Source organism: Castanea sativa, chromosome 8, assembly GCF_040712315.1.
Source record: "Castanea sativa cultivar Marrone di Chiusa Pesio chromosome 8, ASM4071231v1".
NCBI classification, from domain to species: Eukaryota; Viridiplantae; Streptophyta; class Magnoliopsida; order Fagales; family Fagaceae; genus Castanea; species Castanea sativa.
In genome coordinates this window covers 25,514,046-25,534,891 of record NC_134020.1, presented here as the reverse complement: position 1 = coordinate 25,534,891, position 20,846 = coordinate 25,514,046, and the positions used below count along the sequence as shown (strand labels likewise).

Genomic DNA, 20,846 nt, shown 5'->3' with positions numbered 1-20,846 from the left:
GCTACATACCATACAAAGATAAGTGATTTTGCTTCCTTATTTTTAAATTTACAGTATTGAGTACATGATAACTTTACTTCTAAATAAATACTACTTTATTTCAACTATTAATCAAAGTTATCATGTCAAATGCATAATGTATATTTATTCAACCATTATCGTGATTCTTAGACTTTGGCTTTAATGGTTTGGTAGGCTTAAAAGTACACCGATAGCCGTTAGACCACGTGGCCCAATGTTGAGTTCCGGGACGCAACTCCCCAAACGAACCCGGGTCTAGCAAGGTCGCCCTTTCAAAGGACCATACGTGGCCGAGCAACCAAAAAAGGCCCTCGAACAAACACTTCATACTTGAGTGAGCATTTTCAAAATCAAAACCTCTATTTTTAAATTTGAAACAAGATCTCTTTTTAATTTTTAATTTTTTTTGGGTTAAAAAACACAACAGCTGAAGTATTTATGAAGTGCTAAAATCGGTTTAACCGTACCGGTTTTCGATTATGCCGGTTGAACTAGCGGTTTGTACTGTTTGTTAGATTTTTCCTTCATTTTTGGTTTTAACCAATAATCGAACTAGATTAAGGTCCGGTTCTCGATTGAATTGACCGGTCTGGTTCGGTTTTTAAAAACTTGGGTGAAACAACTGGAGTAGAAGTTGAAAAAAAAAAAAAAATCCTGTACAAGTGAGATTACATGGAACAAGTGTGCAGTGTTAGGTGAGTTAATTATTTTGAAAAGTTTTGGGACAACAATCTTGACTCTCTTTGTTGAGCAAAATTTCTAGAACTTATGATAAATTTGTTATTCTTCTCTATTGTACGGTACCAATCAAGAAACTAGACATGGCAAAATGGGCAAGTAGGATTTGGGTTAGGTCAATTGGATTTGGGTAAAAAAAAAAAAATTTCATTTTAAGTGGGTTAGAAATGGATCGAGTTAGATTGACTCAAATTTTTTTACACGAATTTTTTAAACTATTTTTTTATTAATAAAAATGAGAAATTACAGTAGATCCACTTGTGGTTTTACTTGTTTTTACTTTGTCTACTTGTGGTCTAAAACTTAACACTTTACTCTCCTGAACTTCAATTTGTTTGCTCTTTGTTACTCACCCTTAGACATTAGAAAAACACATTTTTAATACAAATCAGAACATAACACGAATTAAAAGCACGAACCACTGAAACTTTTTCTTACGAGCCCTAAAAACACAAAAAACCCTTTTATTGAGCTAGGGTTTTGATTCTTCTGATTGTGATGAATAACACTTTTATGTGAGGGCGAGGTTCTAACTTTGGGTTGTCTTGAGGCATTTAATATTCGAAGATACATCATCACTAGGTACGAAATTTTAGCTTTATGTGAGTTAGGGTTTCAACTTTTGATGCTAACTTTGATTCACAGGAAATTTGGGTAGAAGTTGATAAGCGATGTCTTCTTCGAGTGGAAATTACTCAGGTTCAAGTGCGCATATGTGTACATATGAGACTTGTGTGCTGAGAACAAGTCTGACAGTGGATAATTTTGGGAGAAGGTTTCTGGGTTGTAGCCGATATAAGGTAAGTATAGTTTTTTACTTAATCTAGCTGTCTCAAGTGAGTTTGGAATGTGGTGTGTTCAATTCAATTTATGAACAAGTTGGTCCTAAGTGCCATTTCTTTCATTGGATTGATAATTCCATTTGTGTGCATAGGAATGAAGCTGCCCATTTGGTGCAACAAAAGCTGGATTTATTGTGGAGTGAGCTGCAACTTGCAAATGAAAGGGAAAAAACAGCTACCCAGATAGCCGCAGAAGCTACCCAAATGGCAGAAATTAATCAAGAAAGGGCAGTAAAAGCCACTAAGAGGGATAAAAAGTTTCGAGCTTTCTTTGTTAAAGCCAAGGAGATAGTAGTGAGAGCTTTAGAGCAAGAGAGAAAGTGCAAAATTGCACTAATTCTTTCATGATTTTTTTTTGCTTTTTGTTTTGGTTATGTTGTTTTCATGTTTTGGCTCAAGTGAGAATGTTGGAATGATGAAATTAAATCTGCTTGGTGGGTTGTAATGTATAAGCAGGTCGTCAATTGTATTGTAATAGAACTATGTAAGATGCTAAATGTAGTTGGCTTGAAGCCACTTTATAATAGAAGCTTTTTAAAGATAAAGTGTTATTTATGTTAGATGTTTTTGGTGTTTTTGTTTAAAGTGAATTGGCAACTTGTGACTTGTTATTTTGTTAGATGCTGTGAACTGTGTTGGATGCTGTGACTTGTTTGTGCATAAAGTGCATTGTGTAAAGATAATTGAGTTGAAAATGAATTGTTTAAATTTTAAAGTGCATTGTGTAAAGTGTTTATGTTGAAAGTGCATGACAATCATCTATTAACTTGCAAGAAAAGACAACAAATGCACACATAAACCTGCTATTTAACAAATACACCTGCTGTGTTCAAAAGTGACTGCTATATTAAATACATACACACATAACTCTGCATAATCAAGTCTCTGTTGTATTCAATACATACACACAAAAACTTGATATGTTCAAGTGCAATAATCAACCACATGACAACAACTAGCCAAAATAATAATTCAGAACACCTGCCATTAAGTTGAGAAATTGTATACACATTTAAGGTGGCATTGAATATTGTCTTTCATTAACCACTAGTCAATATAGGGCATTTGGTACAATAATAACCAAAATAGTTGCACCTGCCATTGTTTACAAAACTTACAAAAATACAAATAAATCCCAATAGTATTTTAATAGCATATATAACCAACAATTTTTTGCCTTGCCATTGTCTACAAATTACATATAACCCTAACACAGAACCATATTGCCCTAACACTACATATCCATGGCAACAATATTGTCTTGACATAAGCTTCATTTATTGCCCATTCCTTTCCCACCATAGCAGGCCTTTTCACCTCTTGTTTTGCATATCTATCCTACTTGCATTACTCCTTTCTCTCAAAGCAGCTCCTTTGGTAGCAGGTGGTCTTGTAGGCTGTGATGATGGTGCTCTAGTGTCCCATGTTTTTGCAGGGGTGTGTGGTGTTGGCTAGCTTGAAGAGAACCAAGGAGCTCTCCTAACTGTATACTTGAAGTCTGAAGAGTACCACTGAGTTGGTTGTTGTGACCATGGAGTCTAACTTGGTGGCTGTGACCCTATTGTCTGGTTGGATGAGGCCATAGTATAAGGCTGATGTGTTGGTAGGGGTTGAGATGATGCTAAGGGTTGAGATGAGGATGGGGTTTGAGATGAAAATTGGGTCTGAGATAAGGATTGGACCTGTGATGAAGATGGGGTCTAGGATCCTTCTCTGCATGTAAAAGGCCTTTCCCTTGCTTGCAACCAAATATGAGCATGTTTACAATATCAGTTATTGGCATTTTGCATATAATAAAAAAAATTTGTAAAAACTTATAGATTTCTCTTTTTGCACTCCCTTCCTCCTCTCCCATGGTGTCTCACCAGTGATATTGACCTTGCATCCCCTTCCATTATGCCCTTCCTTTTGACATTTTCCACACTTTACTGGCTTGTTTGCTTTAGACACCCTAGAAGGGTTCCTTGGCTCATCACATCTTTCTTCCTCTTTATGGGTGGCCTACCTGATGGCTTATAGATAGTAGGTGCAACAGGCTTAGGTTAGCCACTTGAGATCCACTCAGACTGGCTAGGCATGGGAGGCATAGGTGTCTTGTATGTCTGCTCATAAGCATCCTTGTAGTAGCATAGATGGGTGTAATCCTCTAGTTTTTCACGATTCACAAAAATGGCTTCAACTCCATGCTTGCAGGAGATTTCTGTCAAGTCCCATACTTTACAACTGCATGTCCTCCCTACCAAGTCTACCACATGCCTCTCCCTCTCATTGTCAACTTCATACACAAACCTCCTAGATGACATTGCATAGAAGTGTTTAATCTCTAATTTCAACTTCTATAACTTGTCTTGTATGCTTAGGCACAACTTGCCACCATACTTTTCTATGCCAATGTTCTTTATATACAGCTTGCTTATAAGCCTAACTTTGATCCACTCTAGCATTGATAATATTGGCTTGTCTTTAGCCTTTACAATCATAGAGTTAAAACTCTCATTTAAATTGTTTACCAGACAATCTGTCAAAGCCCTTGGAGAAAAGTGGGATCTTCCACTATGCATGCTCTATATCTACAAGGTACTTCCAAACTTCTTCATCCAAACTCTTAAGATACTCCATCCCCCTCTCAAATTCCCTGACGGATGTTGTGCTAGCACACCTCCATATTACACTCTTCAACTTTATGCCCTTATGGTTAACCTTGAAGTTATTGTATATATACTTCACACAATATCTGTGCTCTACGGTTGGGAATAGAGTCTCCATTGTAGGTAGAAGGCCTTGAGTATTGCAAGCAAGTAAGCATTCAATGTCAGCAAGTAATCATGTAGCATTCAAGTAAGCAACTATATATGCAAGTAAGTACTCAATTAAGCAAGTAATCAAGTCATAAACATGAGTTAGATGATAATACCTTCTACTTGTCACTGATGAATACTAGATTGAGATCCTCTGGTTTGCCAACCACAACCATTGTCACTAGGAATATATTGTCATTTCCATCCTTGGCAGTGGTAGACAATAATTGCCTACCAAACCTATCCTTCAAGTGGCATCCATCCAGCCCAACAAAGGGTTTACAACCACCTAGAAACCCAACTTTCTGAGCATTGAACCTAATGTATATCCTTTTAAACTTAATTCTGCATTCTCATTTTCCTTCTCTGATTGCAGTATCACCTTGCTTCCTACATTGTCCTCTTTATTATTTTTGCGTAATCTCTAAGTAGGCCATACTAAGCCTCTTCATTCCCAGTAATCAAACTACTAGCTGTCTTTCTTGATCTATACAATTGACTAAGACTTATATCAACTGAAATTTGCTGCATCACATGGTGCTTAACACCTAAGACATCCCAATTAGGATTCTTACTAAAATCCTCCAAATACATGTTTGCCACATATGCTGATGTAATTTGCCTATTTTGAAATGTTAGGGGGCAGGTACACTCAGGATTAAGTGTCTTGATCTCAAATGTGCACTCTCCAGTCATCATTGAGGCATAACACCTTTATCCACAGTTGTTCTTATAATGTACAAAAATCTTCTTCTTCTCATTCAATTTTCACTTGATATTAATGTGATGCTGAACACATACTCCCTTAAAGCCTTCCTAAAAACCTTGGAGTTTGGAAACTTCATCCCTTTTACCAATTAAACATTTGTCATATCAGTCCTCTCGTTGAATTCTGGGTTGCCAAGCCTTGGCTTATCATCAGAACCATCCACACTTGCAATATCATCCTCTAAAGCTGGTTCAACCCACTCTTCATCTAAATCTATGTTTGGAGGTGGAACATTGCTTAGGAGAGTTGAATTTGTGTTTGGTTGAAGTGTATTAGTGTTTAGTTGAGGTGTATCGGTAGTTGGTTGAGGTGGAACAGTGTTAGACTCAGGTGGAATAGTGTTAGGCTCAGGTGGAACACTGTGAGGTGGAGAAGACTCACCAAAAATATTATTAGCAAAGTCTTCTCATTCCAAACCTTCATTCAACCAATCAAACTTAGCATCACCCCTTGTAGCAGCCCCTGCACCACCCCCTTGACCAACCCTCCATCTATCCCTCCACCAACTCCTTCAAGAACTTCAACTGTAAGTGGAGCATGACCACTCTCCACATACTGAATGATGGTGTCTCTTGACCCTCCCTCATTAAGCTTACACATAGACACCACATCTGTATCATCTTTTATGAGCCTCAAGTCTTGCTCCAAGTTGCCCCTAGGAGCTAAATAATGAACCCTAGACAGTTCATCAATCCCCAATTCCTCACATATAACTTCTATTTTAAAATAACTAAGCCTATCAGGATCCTTATACACTATTTCAACTTTTCCACCAAAGTATTCTAAACTTGGGTTCCACAAAAAAGTACTCCCATAATGAACCTCAAATTTCACTTCCTCATCGTCCATTTGCAATAACAAATTACCATTTTACACATAGACAATTAAAGAATTGTAAACAATAGACGCATAAAGGGTAAACACTTATATGTTTCTGTTTTGCTTTCGGGATGCAACATACACATCAGAGGGACCACATTTTTTGCTTTGCTTTTTTTTTTTTTACTAATAAGCACATGCAAACCCTAACATTTAAACCCAACAGATTCGTACGGTCCACTGTGAGATACAATGATCACGACAGACAAAATGCCCATAAATAAACACAAATCCAAATAACAGGTGGTCACATTTTTCATAAACATTAACAAACACAACCAATATTCTCATTCCATTACATGTAACATTGGCCATTGGCTGATTACTAAAAAAACTATAAAACAACCACAAGCCCAAATTAAAAATAGTTCGAAAACCCAAATAGTGATTGATTTCTTACTAGGATTTTAGTCCCTCGAACAACTCATTGCTCGTCTAGGTTTATTCTTGCAGCACAATTTCAATATCAGATGCAGAAGAAGGTTTTTCATGTTTCTAGGGCTCCTGAGGAAAAGTTTCAATCGTTTGTGTTTTTTATCCGTGTTATGTTGTGATGTTTATTAAAAATGTGTTTTTCTAACGTCTGAGGGTGAGGTAGGTAACAGAGAACAAATGGATTGAAATTTAGGTGGGCAAAGTGTTAAGTTTTAAATTACAGGTAGGTAAAGTAAAAAGGGTCAAACCACAGGTGGGTTTACTGTAATTTCCCCTAAAAAAAAGTGTATTTGTCATTTGGTAAATTGTAGAGCAAATTATTTGACATGAAATGCATTACTTTGTATTCATCACCAACGTCAAGAAAGAGACCAACTCAAAAGATTGATATTTGTTCAATAATTATAAAATTATACAAATCCCAACATTATAACCAAAACAAAATAGCATTAGCACAAAGAAGTCTAGTCTACCAATTGAAAATCAAATCAAAACAAACACACAAGTTTCATTTCTACACAAAATTAACGTCACAAAACTTGGAAGGGGGTTTCAGTTATAAGCAAAAGGAGAAAATAAACGAGAAAAATAAATAAGAGCATTAGAGAGAAATAGGGAGGAGAAGGCAGCGAACAGTAGTTATGGTGGTGTTGTTGAACTCAGGTGCTATCAATGATGGCGTGGGCTTTGTGGAGCTTAGCCATGGCTCTGAGAGAGAGAGAGAGAGTGCCACCGTGGTGCTAGCTCATGGCGGTTGTGGCTTGCTAGCGGTAGCCATGAGGTTTTGGGGATCAAAGGTTAGGGTTAAGGAGAGAATGAGATAAAATATGACGAGAGAAGATGAGAGAGAAGAAGTGGGTTAGAATGATTGACAGACTAAACGGTGTTTAATGACAAAAAAGTTGGGTTTAAGAACCCGGTTAGTTAGTTTTGAAATGTTTTGGACTTAATTAGCATTAGCCCAAATTTTAGGATAAATTAGTGAAATTTACCATTTTCTTTTTAATTTTTTATAACCTAACCATTTAATAATTCCTATTGTCTCAATTTTAATTACTCAGATCGCAGACCTCTCCCCTTCATTTTCTCACGGTCAGCCGAACCAAAGATTGAAATCAATGGAGTTGCAAAAGCCCTCTGCCTCTTTCACTACTTCACCACTTCCCTCTCACACCAGATTCAAACTCCACACAGTCAGATTCAACTCAATGTGCAAAGTGAAATTTGCAAATGATGTTCAAACTTCAAAGAAACCAAAGTGCGATCACCAAGACACCAATAGACTTTTATTTTAACATCAGCCAGTGTATTTTTTTTGATACCAGTCGCTCTTTATATACAACTGATTTCACTCATGTCTTTAGAATTAGGAATGACATCAATATCAACGTTTTAATATTCCTACATTCGTATTATACTTCCAACCATGCACTGTTTGTATACTCACAGTTAACAGATTGGAAAAGAAAAGCAGCAGTGGAACAAGCGCATTCCAAAAGCCAAATAATAGGGAGAGGGGTTCCTCTCAGTTTTGCTGGTTTGTCTACAGACTTTGCCATGTTGACAAACATACACAACCAAACAAAAAACCATTCCAAATATGGTCCGGACCGAAGTCCACACCTAGTAAAAATCCCAAAGTTACTCGAGCAGATGACATTAAGTATAGAACAAGAATGCTTGTCATCGAACACTAACCAAAGCATTTTTGAATTACATAAATGTTCCAAGTCATACATTTCGACCATTCTTAGATAAAACAAAAGAACTAAATGAACAGGCGCGAGAACTTCAATGGCATGGTACAAGGACGAACACATTTCCTGGTGAACCAGTCCAGTCCTCCCCAACATAGTTTAAGACCCCTCTGGCACCCACAAGCAGAGAAGAGGCATAGGTGGCCTGCTTCTTGTGATTTTCTCACACATTTGCTGACCTTTTTCTTGAACTCGTCTCTCTCTATTCCTTCTGCAACAAGAGATGCAAATTAAGAAATTCACTTTGTGGTACCAAACAATATGTGGCTATATTTATAAATAAATTCTTTGGCCATATATATTGGAAAATGACGTTCTTCCAATAATAGATGGAGAAGTTGAAAAGAACAATTGAGGAGAAAAATGATAATGGAGGAAACTGCAACTTAATCATAATCACCACAAACTTCAACTTCATCAAATTGTAACACAAATTAAAGTCATACAAGAGCAAATTATGAAATAATGTAATTTTTTAATCAATTTAAGATTTTATAAAATTATTTTAGTCTACCTCACGAATAGATAGATTTCTATGCATAGCATGGGTTATAGAAATCTGAAACCTCTGCCAACACCACAATTTTCCATATCAACCCAACACAATATTTAAAAAATAAAATTAAAAACACCATTTTCAAAACCCAATACTTGTTTTTTTTTTGATAAAACCCGATACTTACCTTTAAAAATGAACAAAACCCGTTAGACACAAACACAAACTCAGCACGCAGGTTTACTCGTCTCTCTTCATGCTGCCCCTCATTCCTTTCTCTTTGGCTTAAACGCAGAGCATCCCTCTTCTCTCAGTATCGCTCTCTCTGTTCATAGCCTTTGCTGGCTGAAGTCTCGACCTCTAATTTATAATCAATGGTACCAATATCCTTTTGTAAAAACAGGCCAGCCCCATCACCATGAATAGGCACCCTTTGTTCAAAATCTGTATCCTCTCTAGGTGAGTTTTAATTTCTTAATTATATTATTCTATTTAATAATATATGCTTGCAATCCAATTTGACTTATCTTATTCAATTCTTCTCTGTTTTATATATATGTGGACGATCTTCCTATTTGATCTTGATCAAAACCCAACCAAAATATATTGAACTAAAACTCAGGGATCAGGTTCTCAAAAACATACAGAGTCTCACCAGTTTTCTTGCTTAGTCTCTCTGTAATATTCTCTCATGTTTTTTCTGGTATAATGGTTGAAAGAATGATTTAAGAATTGGTATCCTTTGTATAGGCCAATAAGTGTTTGACAAAATGTCTCACTGAAATTATAATCAGTGAAAATTAAAGGCTTGGTAAAAATTTTACATCAATAGCTATTGTGTATGAAGAAACAATAAAAACATACAACATATCGTTAAATAATTTTTATTCATTCAAAAATCTAAATATGCCTTTTGATTTTGCATAATGATAGAGGTATTCATTAAAGCTTGCTATATGTCAAGTCTCTCTCAACCCTGTCTCCGAATCTCTGCCTCAAATTTATAATATCTAATACTCTGCCCATCTTGCATAATTATATGTAACTGAGTTATATAACTTATGTTTTAGACCAAATTATATATGTAGCCTTTTGTAATTTCCTATAGCTGAATTCTTTTAAAATAGAGTTCCGAACATGTTTATATCTATAATTATTTATAGCTATGAATTGGTTTTCTCATGCACAACCTTTACCACTCTGATGCAATTGTAGTTCTTAGCCTATATTGATCATATCAATTGAGTTTTGCATTTACCTTTGACTCTGTTCTTCTGCTTGTAATATCCCAGCTAAATATGGTCATTTTTTTTTCTCTATATTACTGTAGTTCTTAGCATGTATGTATCATTCTTCTTCAGTTGGTTTATAATCATTTAATGCTTTCATAAGGCAAGATATCCAGGCGCATGATGGTCCAATTTTGGCAATGAAATTTAGTCCTGATGGGCAGTATCTTGCAAGTGCTGGTGAAGATGGGATTGTACGACTGTGGCAGGTGGTGGAGGGAGAGATCTAATGAACCTTGACATTCCAGAAATAGACCCATCCTGCTTATATTTCACAGTGAATCATCTCTCTGAATCAAAACTTCTCTTTGCTGATAAAGAGAAAATGTGTAAAGTGAGCAGCCCAAAGAAATCATCAGACACAGCGTGCATAATTCCATGTGGCAATAGTGTTTATTGAAATTCTTGGCACACATGTAGTGAGACTGATTTACAATTTATATGAATTTGTATGTTTTTATTGTTGCAAAATTAAATTTGGATTCTAGCTTTGAGCCTATGGTTGCAATTCTTTATAGATAGTTGTCCCTTTCTCTCTCTCTCTTTTTTTTTTTTAAAGATTTTTTCTTGATGGGCAAATCAACCTCTTATCGATTCCTTTAGCTTTTCCTTTTACTGTGAGGTTGATTAATTATTTTATTATTTAACTATCCCGTGTATTGCACAGATTAGCGATTAATCTACTATATAATAAAAGTTGAATTTAGAAGCCATGGTTGGTCAAGTGGCTTTACTAAATTGTAATTTTTTTTTTTAAAGATTTTTAAATTTTAAGAAAAAATATATATACAAATTTTCTTCTCCTATAATTTCCAAGTTAATAAAAATATTGATTTGATTACAATCCAAAATTTTCATCTAATCCTTATTTTTTACAATATATTTGTTCTTATTAATTTCTTTAGATAAAACGGCAATAAGTGTTTAAACAAAACATGCAACCTACAGTAAGTATTTTCTAAAATTTCAAAAAGAGATTAAATTTAGTTAGTTGGTCTATCTAAAATATTATCAGCAAAGCCTAAAATGAATAGGATAGAATTACCTAAAAAAAAAAGGACAGAATTTCAATAAATAAAAAATACATAAAATAAAGCAAATAAGATAGAATTAAAAAAAGAAAAGAAAAGATAGAATTGAATACTATTGCGTATCAACATGCGTTCATTTTTGTTAATTTTTTTAAGTTCCTTTTTTTTTTTGGATAAATATGCATTTTATGTCATCTTTTTCCTAATAATCAAGTAACAAAAGAAAGCAATATTTGATTTACATCTATAACTACATTTGTGTCTATAAGGTCACAATTTGCACTTAAGCCCAATATTAGAGGGGTATAGGCCGAAAGAGCCCAATACAATAAATTTGTAGAGATTGGGTTCTAAATCTAGTTATTTGTGAGCTTAGTTAACAATGGTTCTGGCTCTAGATCATAAAACAATAGTGATTGACAAGTTTATATGATGAAAAACCGTCCTCGGACTCAAGCCGAGGAGCTAGATCTTACCCTTCTTTCTTCTTTAAAGGAAGATTGCAAAAAATATTCAATCTACAGTATTTTCTCTCCGATCCCCTTTTTCCGGAATGTCTTCTACCCCTTTTATATCATCTTTCTTCCTCTCTACATCCTCCACGTAGGGATCAAATTACTGGTTTGGATACTTGTCTCATTAGCCCCTCCTTGAAATCTTTGGTAATAGCTGTAAGGCTAAACTTTGATGCTCAAACATCAATTCGCCCATTAATGCGGCCAGAGGTTTAGCTGCAAAGCATTTAATGCGGTGGTAGCAGCTTTATCTTGGATATTTCATAGCCCTTCTTTCTATCTTGTACATCCACCATGCATACACTTACTTACAGGATCTCCTAGAACATCGCTTTTGAACGTCGGGCAACACTTTCCTACCTCGGCTTTATTTGGCCTTGGACGGACTCCTCCTCGGACCACCTTCCGGGATGACCTTAATTAGTCTTTGCCTCTTTATCGACCAACACTACCTCTTGGATTGATATTCCCCCATTCTCGGACCATTTTAATTTCCTCGGATTGGGCCTCTAGCCCAATACATATTCCTGGGCCCATTGACCCTACTGTGTCTATCTAAAATATTATCAACAAAGCCTAAAATTAATATGATAGAATTACCTATATATATAAAAGGATAGAATTTAAATAAAAAGGAGAGAAAAAAAAATGTGAAAGAAAAAGATAGATTTAAAAAAAAAATACATAAATCAAAAATACTTTTTTTTTACTATGTTTCTTCTTCTTTTTTGTGGATAAATTTGCATCTTATGTAATCTTTTTCCTAATAATAAAGTTAAAAAAATTTAAGTACTTGGGTTTCACCTAAACTCCTTCTTTTTGTTCATATCATTTTCTTCACAACCTGAAATTCTCTCTATATATACACACATTTTTTTAGTATATTATTCTTTCTACCACGTACCTTACAATTATTTACTATATTCTTCCCTTCTCCTCTCTACCCTACCTACAACCTTGCAGGTATTTTTTTTTTCCCATCAAATTGAATAGATTTTGTGTATTTGTTGCCTTTTTATTATATATTATATGATTTTTATCAATAATTTTTATAGATAGACTGAAATTTTATGTTTAATCGTACCTTTTAGTATTTTTTTTTAGATGTCAATATAGCAAGCAATATATTTCTATTTTTTATTTTCTTATCACATGATTATTTGTTGTTGACATTAATATTTTATTGTACAGGGATTTAATTTGTTATGGTTTTTGTTTGTTGCTTTGTTCCATGTAATCTATCTTCTTTAATTAAAAGCAACATTTGCCATTAAACATGAAATTGGATACGAGAGAAAAAGAATGATCTAAAAATGTTCTTATATCCATTAGTCAAAATTCCTATGTAAGTTTATCTTTACTTAACTCCGTTTTCATTTTTTTTTTAAGTTAAAAAATTTGGATATTTTGTCACTAATGAATTGAGATTTTGGCTTAATTTTTTTTTTCAACTGTTTCAATTATTGAATTCGTCATTTTTTCATGTGTAATATTAATATTTGTGTTTAAAAAAAAATTATATATGTGTTCTTAAAGGCTAAAGTACAATACAATTACAAAATTTACTTTAAGTTAGGGTGTTATATTTATTTGTTAGTAAGTTAAAATGTTACATTAAGTTATGGTATTATATTTTTATTTATTATTAAGTTAGAATGTGTGATATAACTTATAACCATTTGAATAAAATCAAAACTAAAACAAATTATTTAAATATTAAAATAAGAAATAAAAATTAAATTTCTTTTAAGTGTACAAGTACAATTTATTTTTTGATCTTAAATTTTGAATTAATTCTTTTAGGATGATCCCCTCTTCATAAATAAATAGGAATTATTAAAAAAATTATAAATTTTTTTATTGATCATTGTAATTAGATATATTATATATAAGGACAAATATACAAAATTCAATTATTTTTTAGATTTTTAAATTTTTTTTGTTTTTATCTTTTACACACACACACAGATTTCATTAATAATTGTTATACTATTTTTACAATTTGCCATAGTTTTTAAAATATTTGTTTTTGAAAAAAAAATGCCAAACTTGAACTTACATAATATACATCTTCCATGTAACTTTTTTTTTTTTCATTTTAATTTTTATTCAATTTAATTATATTATCAAAATATTTTTATCAAGCTGTGCCTCGCACGGGCATAATACTAGTCATCTATTTATATATAACCGAAACCTTTGAAACTCTCACAATTTTTCACGTTAGCACAATATTTAAATAAAATTATTATATTATTTAATTAAAATTATTTTTGTTTATTCCAAACTTAACAAGGAATAAAACTCTATCTCCATAACAAATTCAACTAAAACTCAAATGCATCATTATCATTTTTTTAAAACAAAATTATTTTTGTTTAATCCAAACTTAATAAGGAGTGAAACTCTATCTCTCTAATAAGTCAAACTTTAACTTAAACTCAAACATTGATAATTTATCTCTAAATTTGCGAGGTTGATCATGAACACTAAAGCAAACCTCAATATTTTTTTTAACTTGAGTAGAGGTATGAGCTATTTTTATGTTATTTTCTTCTCCTCTATTTTATTAAAAAAATTATTTCATGATTTTTCATGTATTTTTTAAAAGGTAATTTTCGTACATGAACCACCAAACTCTCTCTAGCCGTTTTTTACAAGATAAAAAAGTTTGCAATAATGGAAATTATTCTTTTGAATGTAACTCATCATTTTCTTATATTTCTCTATTATTTAGTCATATATATTTTGTTTTGTTTCAATAATTTCTAAGCAGTAAATCATTTGATTCTCTAATATACTTTGGTCTTTCAAAAGTTTTAATATCTTAATTTTTGAGATTTTGTTTTGTTGTATCTGAAACTATCTAAGAAATTTTTTGTAAGCTATTGTAAGTTCAAACAATGGTTTCTTCATCAAATTGTAACATAAATTGAAGTTACACAAGAGCAAATCATGCAATGATGTAGTTTCTTAAAAAATTTATAAAACTATTTTAATCTACTTCACAAATAGGTAAGTTCCCGTGCATAGCACGGGTTAGGGACTAGTATATATATAAAATCAAAACCTCTGAAACTCTCACAATTTTCCACGTCATCACTATGTTCTTTTTCTTTTTATTTTAGGTTTTATATCTTATATATTTATTATTTCTCTTCAACGTGTAATTATCTTATCAAGTGTTACAACAGTTTAGTTTAAGTAAAACTCTATTAGATATATGTTTCAAGAGCTCAAAAATTCTACTTCAACTAAAATTCTATAACAAAAATTTCAACAAATTTACACCTCATTAATATTTTTTAAAAAGTTTTATTTTAAAAAAATCATTAGGATTTCTTCATTTCTTGCATAAGAACCTTGTACGGCATCAACACAAACATAAACCCTGATTTTTTTTTCTTTCTTGCATACAAACCTCCCTTTACAGCACCAACACAAATATTAAAACCTCATTAGTATATTTGTGGCCCACTCCTTGATGAAGGTTGATTTTCCACTCCCTCTTATTTTCTTGGAATTATTTGTTTAGTATTTCTTGGAATTGATATATAGATTGCTTTTCTTTTCTTTTCTTTTCTTTTTTGAAGAGAATTGCATATGCAGGAGTGTTCCTATATAGGGTTTTTTTTTTTTTGTTGTGGTTTTTGGATTGGTGGCAATCAGCAAAGAGAGAGAGAGCAAACTAAGTTAAAGAGCAGTATTGTGACTACTCATATTCAACAGTTGGGAACGTTTTATCTAACAGAGCCTAAACATCAGGTTTAGTACTTTGATTTATTGTATTTTATCCAATACAAATTTCACACATGATCTTTTATTGTAGAACTTTATAATTTAAAATTTAAAAACAAGAAGCATGAAGCAAGAAGATGGACTTCCTAAATTTGGTGGTGAGTCACTACTTCTGTTTACGAAATCAATCTTTTGTGTTCATTATGCTGTAGGAAATCATAATTAAAAGTGAACACGTTTAGTATTTGAATTTAAAATATTTTATCCCATTTTGTAGAATTCAATAGGTGTGTTTGAAAGATTGAATTAATCTTAATTAAGTTTTCAATATCTTTTCATTATCCTCTCCTTATATCAATTTCAAATTCTAATCATGTTTTGAAAAATCAAGGAGGTGATACTAAATTCCAATATTGTCACCATATATAGAATCAACTTATTGGTGTTTGCTTTTATGAATAATCATTGAATTAGTTATTATTCGTACTATATTGGATGTTTCAAACCAATACTAATTATTTCTACTAGACATGATATTAAATTGTATTTTTTAGAATGACTAAATTATCTTGATTGTCTTTTGTTTTTGATATTTGGGGCTCTTTATTTCCTTTCAATTTCTATTTTTGTTGGTCCTAACATCTAATTGAAATGTTTGATTTAGCCAATGCCATAACAAACTCCAACCAATTCTTTTTTAGTTTAAAAGTTTCATCTAATTGATGGCTAATCGACAAAGAATGAGAAAAACACCGCAGGGAGGTACAAAAACAACACAAGATTACAAGAGAGCTTGGCGGGCTTCAACTTCTAGAGTTTCTGCCTCTCTATCGAGGTAAATTGATGTTATTTAGGAATGGAATATCATTTCAGTTATTAAGAGAATAATAATTTTATTTTTTACTTTGACATCAAAATCAATATAAATTTGACACATTTATGTTATATAATACTGTGCATTGCACAAGTTAGCGAATAGTTTTTAGTACAAACTTGAACGAAAATTAAACATAGAAATATTATTTATAGTTGAAGGCTTGAAATCAAGAGGATTGTTCCAGCGTCCTGATTGGTGATCAGACCATCTCATGTCAACATTTTCAACCTCCAAACCTTCAATGTGTTCCATGATGATCCCAGCAATGCTGTGATTAACAAGTCCCTGACATCCTGGTCTGTAATCTATTAATCCACCAGAATAATTTGTCCATCTTCTATAAGTCAGGTTCACATTTATGAATCTCAAATTGTTTAGTAACCCATGTTTAGAACCTGATAAGAATACACCATTTTCAGAATTTGCAGTGATGTTAATAAAAACAACATTTGAGATTGAACCCTCCTTTGCACTAGAGTCTCTTGGGCATGTTGTCACATATATAGGCTCCGCTCTTCCCCACCATGAAGGATCATAGTATCTTGTGCTTATGTTTATGTTTGAGAAGGTAATGTCACTTACATTTCCTGCACAAGGTAAATGCTTATTTTTTATTAAGAAAAAAAAATGTCTAAAAGCAAAATTGGGCTTAATTTTCCAATCATTCAAGAAAAATCCTCAATAAAAAAAGAAAAGCAAGATGAGTGTTACCTCCATCACGTATTTGAAATCCCAACCCTCTATGAGACTGTACAATTGTGATATTGTCAAAAATTAGACCCTTGAAATCAAATGAACTAGCACTACCAAGTTTGATTGCTGAAGATTTTGTTCGAATCCAACAGTTTGTCACAATCAAGTTATGAAGGGGGCTAGTGTATGTCTTTGGACATATCGCATCATCTCCTGTATCGATGTGACACCTTGTAATGACTGTATTATTTGAATCCTCAATATCAATCCCATCATTGTTAGGTGTGTTGAAGTTTCCATAAATCGAAACATCATGAATTGATGTGTTTTCACACCGTACTATGTGCAAGCTGTTCATAAGATACATGGCTATAAATTAGAGTTTTACAATATAAAAATATAGCAATTGACAAGTTTATGTGATGTGAGTCTATTTTACTTGGAGAGGATCATAACTGTTTGCACCAAATTGATTATTTTTTTGCAAGTGCTAACTTTTGTGCATTGTGCTAACTATAAAGGGTTCAATTTGAATAAGAAAATGAAAATGAAGAAACACTTCATTTGTTTTGGAATAGTTTTTCTATATCTATAATTATCGCAGTAATACACTAATAGAAATATCAAATTTTTTCTTTTTTCTTTTAGGTAAGTACAAATCTCTACTATTTAAAAGAGAGGGAGAAAAAAAAAAACTTTATTATAGTTTCCCATTATACATTTTGTAACAAAAAATTATTTAAAAGGGAATTTATTCACAACTAGACAATAAACAACTATCTATATATCTATATACACACACACCATTAAAGTTGTATGTATACATGTTTGATTAAGGGACTCTACATGAAGGCATACATTCATAATATGAAGGAAAACTAAAGGTAAAGTGTTACCTTAAACTATGAGAGGTCATTTGTAATATTCACCCTAAACCATAAATTTGTACAAGTACAATCAGCCCTATTATTTGAGATTATTTTGCAATACCCCCCAAATCAATATCTAAATTAAAAAATCTCGTTAAATTTATTTATTTATTTATATATATATATATATATATATATATATATATATATCAATTTCTCAGGTTGAAATGCTATTTTATCTATGAACAAATATATATTAACTCAAAAATGTATAGAAAGAATACACACAAGAAGTACAAAATCAATGTGGGCAGTGGAAGATATATTGAAAAGTCAGAGGATACAAATGCAACAAACATCACATCTTCCACCATACGATACGTATAAATTACCAATCCTAGAAGAATAGCTAACTTTGAACAACAACAAAATCATTAAAAGGAAGAGGGAATGCTAAAGTATAATAAGGGTATAGCGTAAGTGTTTACGCACCACCAATAAGCAGGCTCTGTGAGTGTGATATTCCAAACCCTAACATTCTTACAATCAATGAAACCAACAAGCCTGGGTCTACACTCATCTCCTAAACAAGCTCCAGTGGTGTTCCAACTCACCATCACATTCTTCCTCATATTAAACCTCTTCACAAAACCCAAACCATGTCCATCCACCACGCCTCCGCCGGTAATCCCCACATCACTCGCGTTCTCCGCCACCACCACGTACCATTCCCGCGATTCTTTTGGGTAGTCCTCCATTTTTGTACTGCCCAGCAATGTTGCGTTTTCTTTGATGTCCAATACAACGCCTGATTTGAGGAACAGGGTTTTGGTGAGGTAGGTTCCAGGAGGGAAGGTGACGTGACATTGCGTGTGGTGGGAGGCATGGCAGGCTTTGATGGCAGATTGGATGGCAGCTGTGTCATAGTGGAGTCCGTCGCCAATGGCTCCGAAGTCAGTGACTGATAGTGAGTGAGGATATTTGGAAAGTGGGAGATGGAATGTGGATGCAATGGCTGGGTGTGATTGATGGATTGAGATTAAGAGCAGGGTGAGGAGGAGGAGTTGAAGGAGTAATGGCCTCACTGGGATTGCCATTTTTTTGTTTGAACCATTTGATATTGAATCATTGACTAATTTTTATAATAGTCTCATTCATTCATGGATTTGGGTTTATCATAGTTTACTGAAATGTCTTACTATTTTAAGGCTTAACTTATCTCTTACAACTCCTTTATCTACAATGATCCTAAAAGTAAGAAAATTATTGTGAAGTGAGACAAAATTAGTAATAGGATATATTTTATGACAATCTAAAAATAAATAAATTTTACGAGAAATGCTAAATCCACAATACTTTCATAATATTTTTCACAATAAATCTTAGATGGCAAACTATTATTGTTGGGTAAAAAATTATGTCAATAGTGGGCCTAAATTATAACTCGTAACACTTTGTTACCTCAGATTTGTTGTAAAAGTGTTGCTTATATAACATTAATATTTTTATAATAACTAAAGAGTATAGTGCTAACTTGACAAATCAGCCCAACCTAAGTGACCACTTGGCATTGATAAGGTGAAAATTTGGCTATCCTTAGGGAGATGTAAGCTTTGCCAATCTAAGCTCCCCCACCCCTAAAGGAATATATCAAAAGCTCCACGAGTACCCTAATCGATAACCAAATTTCTTGGAATCAATTCACTTAGAGAATTAGCGTTGGATGTTCTAAAAATACACCATACATCTTATCTCTTACTTTAACATATCACCCATTAAAATAACCTAAAATAGCACCTATATTCTATTTTTTATTATTTTTTATTAAAAATAACCCCTTACCACCCCCAATAACCCACCATCATCACAAGTTCGCAACCCACCAGATTTATGCAAATCAAGATTAAAAAAAAAAATCCACATCTTGCAAAAACACCAAAAGCCCACAACTCAATTGATGCAATTCACTTAATCCAAAAACCTTGCTGCCCCGCCTCCAACTTGATTGCTACAATTCACTTAATGCAAAAATCCACAACTCAAAAACACCAAAAACCTATAACCAAGTGCTGTGATTTGCTTAATATAAGAATCAACAACTTGCAAACCACCAAAAAGCGATAGCACCACCATTATAAAAGCACTATGCCAATGCAAAAACCTTTGATTTCAACGCCTTAATGTCATTGCCAATCAACTTCTTTATAAATGTCATTGCCAATCTAAGAGAATTCAAGTTAGAGAAAGGGAGAGAGACAATGAGAAGAGAGTCTTTGTGTGTGTGTGTGTGTGTGTGTGAGAGAGAGAGAGAGAGAGAGAGAGAGAGAAGACAAGTGATATGATCCAAACGTGGAAAACAGGATGGGACCCAGCAACCTGACTCAAACTTATGGGAAAATACTTGACCCAAACCTAAATTTTTTGACCCAAAGTAAAAACGGGTGACTTGTGATTTGACCCATTTTTTAGGTTAACCCAGTCCATATTTTAAAACTTTTTTTTTTTTGTAAAAAAATAAATTAAATTAAGACAAGGTTGGTCTACTTGTTTGTTTTGGTTTTATAATGCAAAACTCAAGCTCAATTAACAAATATAATGTTATTGCCACTTTTTTTTTAGAAAAAGACATCAATTTTTTTAACATCATTCAAATATAATGGCCTAAAGAAAACAATTGAGACCTTTATCTAGTTGTATGCAAGAGAATCTAAAAGATGAAGGATTTTGACTTCTTCTCACTTGAATAACATGATTAGTAAAAAAAACTTTAAATGTCAAATAACAAAGTAAATGCTAAAATAATCCGGTCACAGTAGAGTAAAAAAACATATATTTGAAATTATAAACATGTTTGAGAAGTATTTATAAGTGTGAAAAAAGTAAATCTGAAGTATATCAATGAAATGACTTAAATTATGGATACTTAGGACTATTTTTTAACAATCCATAGCCAAAATAAATAGATTTTCAAAATAAAAGATGATGTGTTCCTAGAGTGTATGTTTAGTAACAATGATATGATATTCATAAAAGAAACCATGTATAAATAAGTAAATAATCAAATTTTGATCTATACTCCCAAATTGAAATAGAGTGTCA

At 32.9% G+C, this 20,846-nt stretch overlaps 1 protein-coding gene and 1 long non-coding RNA gene across 2 annotated transcripts; one reads left to right on the top strand and one right to left on the bottom strand.

Moving 5' to 3' along the window:
• The first annotated feature begins 8,945 nt into the window (after nucleotides 1-8,945).
• Nucleotides 8,946-10,545, top strand: LOC142607928 (uncharacterized). The gene is made up of 2 exons (XR_012839398.1): nucleotides 8,946-9,194; nucleotides 10,133-10,545. It is a non-coding gene; the product is annotated as an uncharacterized LOC142607928 (long non-coding RNA).
• Nucleotides 10,546-16,089: 5,544 nt separating this feature from the next.
• On the bottom strand, nucleotides 16,090-18,844 carry LOC142606077 (uncharacterized). The gene is made up of 4 exons (XM_075777480.1): nucleotides 18,240-18,844; nucleotides 16,897-17,228; nucleotides 16,308-16,772; nucleotides 16,090-16,127 (listed from the first exon to the last, which is right to left on the bottom strand). The coding sequence occupies exons 1-4, from the start codon at nucleotides 18,842-18,844 to the stop codon at nucleotides 16,090-16,092; spliced, it is 1,440 nt and encodes a 479-aa protein (XP_075633595.1).
• Nucleotides 18,845-20,846: the final 2,002 nt, after the last annotated feature.

What these genes read in the sequence shown, in the direction of transcription:
- LOC142606077 (XM_075777480.1), bottom strand. Translation starts at nt 18,844, where the DNA reads ATGGCAATCCCAGTGAGGCCATTACTCCTTCAACTCCTCCTCCTCACC. An exon ending in ACAGAGCCTGCTTATTGGTG is followed by an intron (nt 17,229 to 18,239) that starts GTGCGTAAACAC and finishes TCTTATGAACAG; the next exon opens with CTTGCACATAGTACGGTGTG. An exon ending in TATTTCTATGTTTAATTTTC is followed by an intron (nt 16,128 to 16,307) that starts GTTCAAGTTTGT and finishes ATAGAGAGGCAG; the next exon opens with AAACTCTAGAAGTTGAAGCC.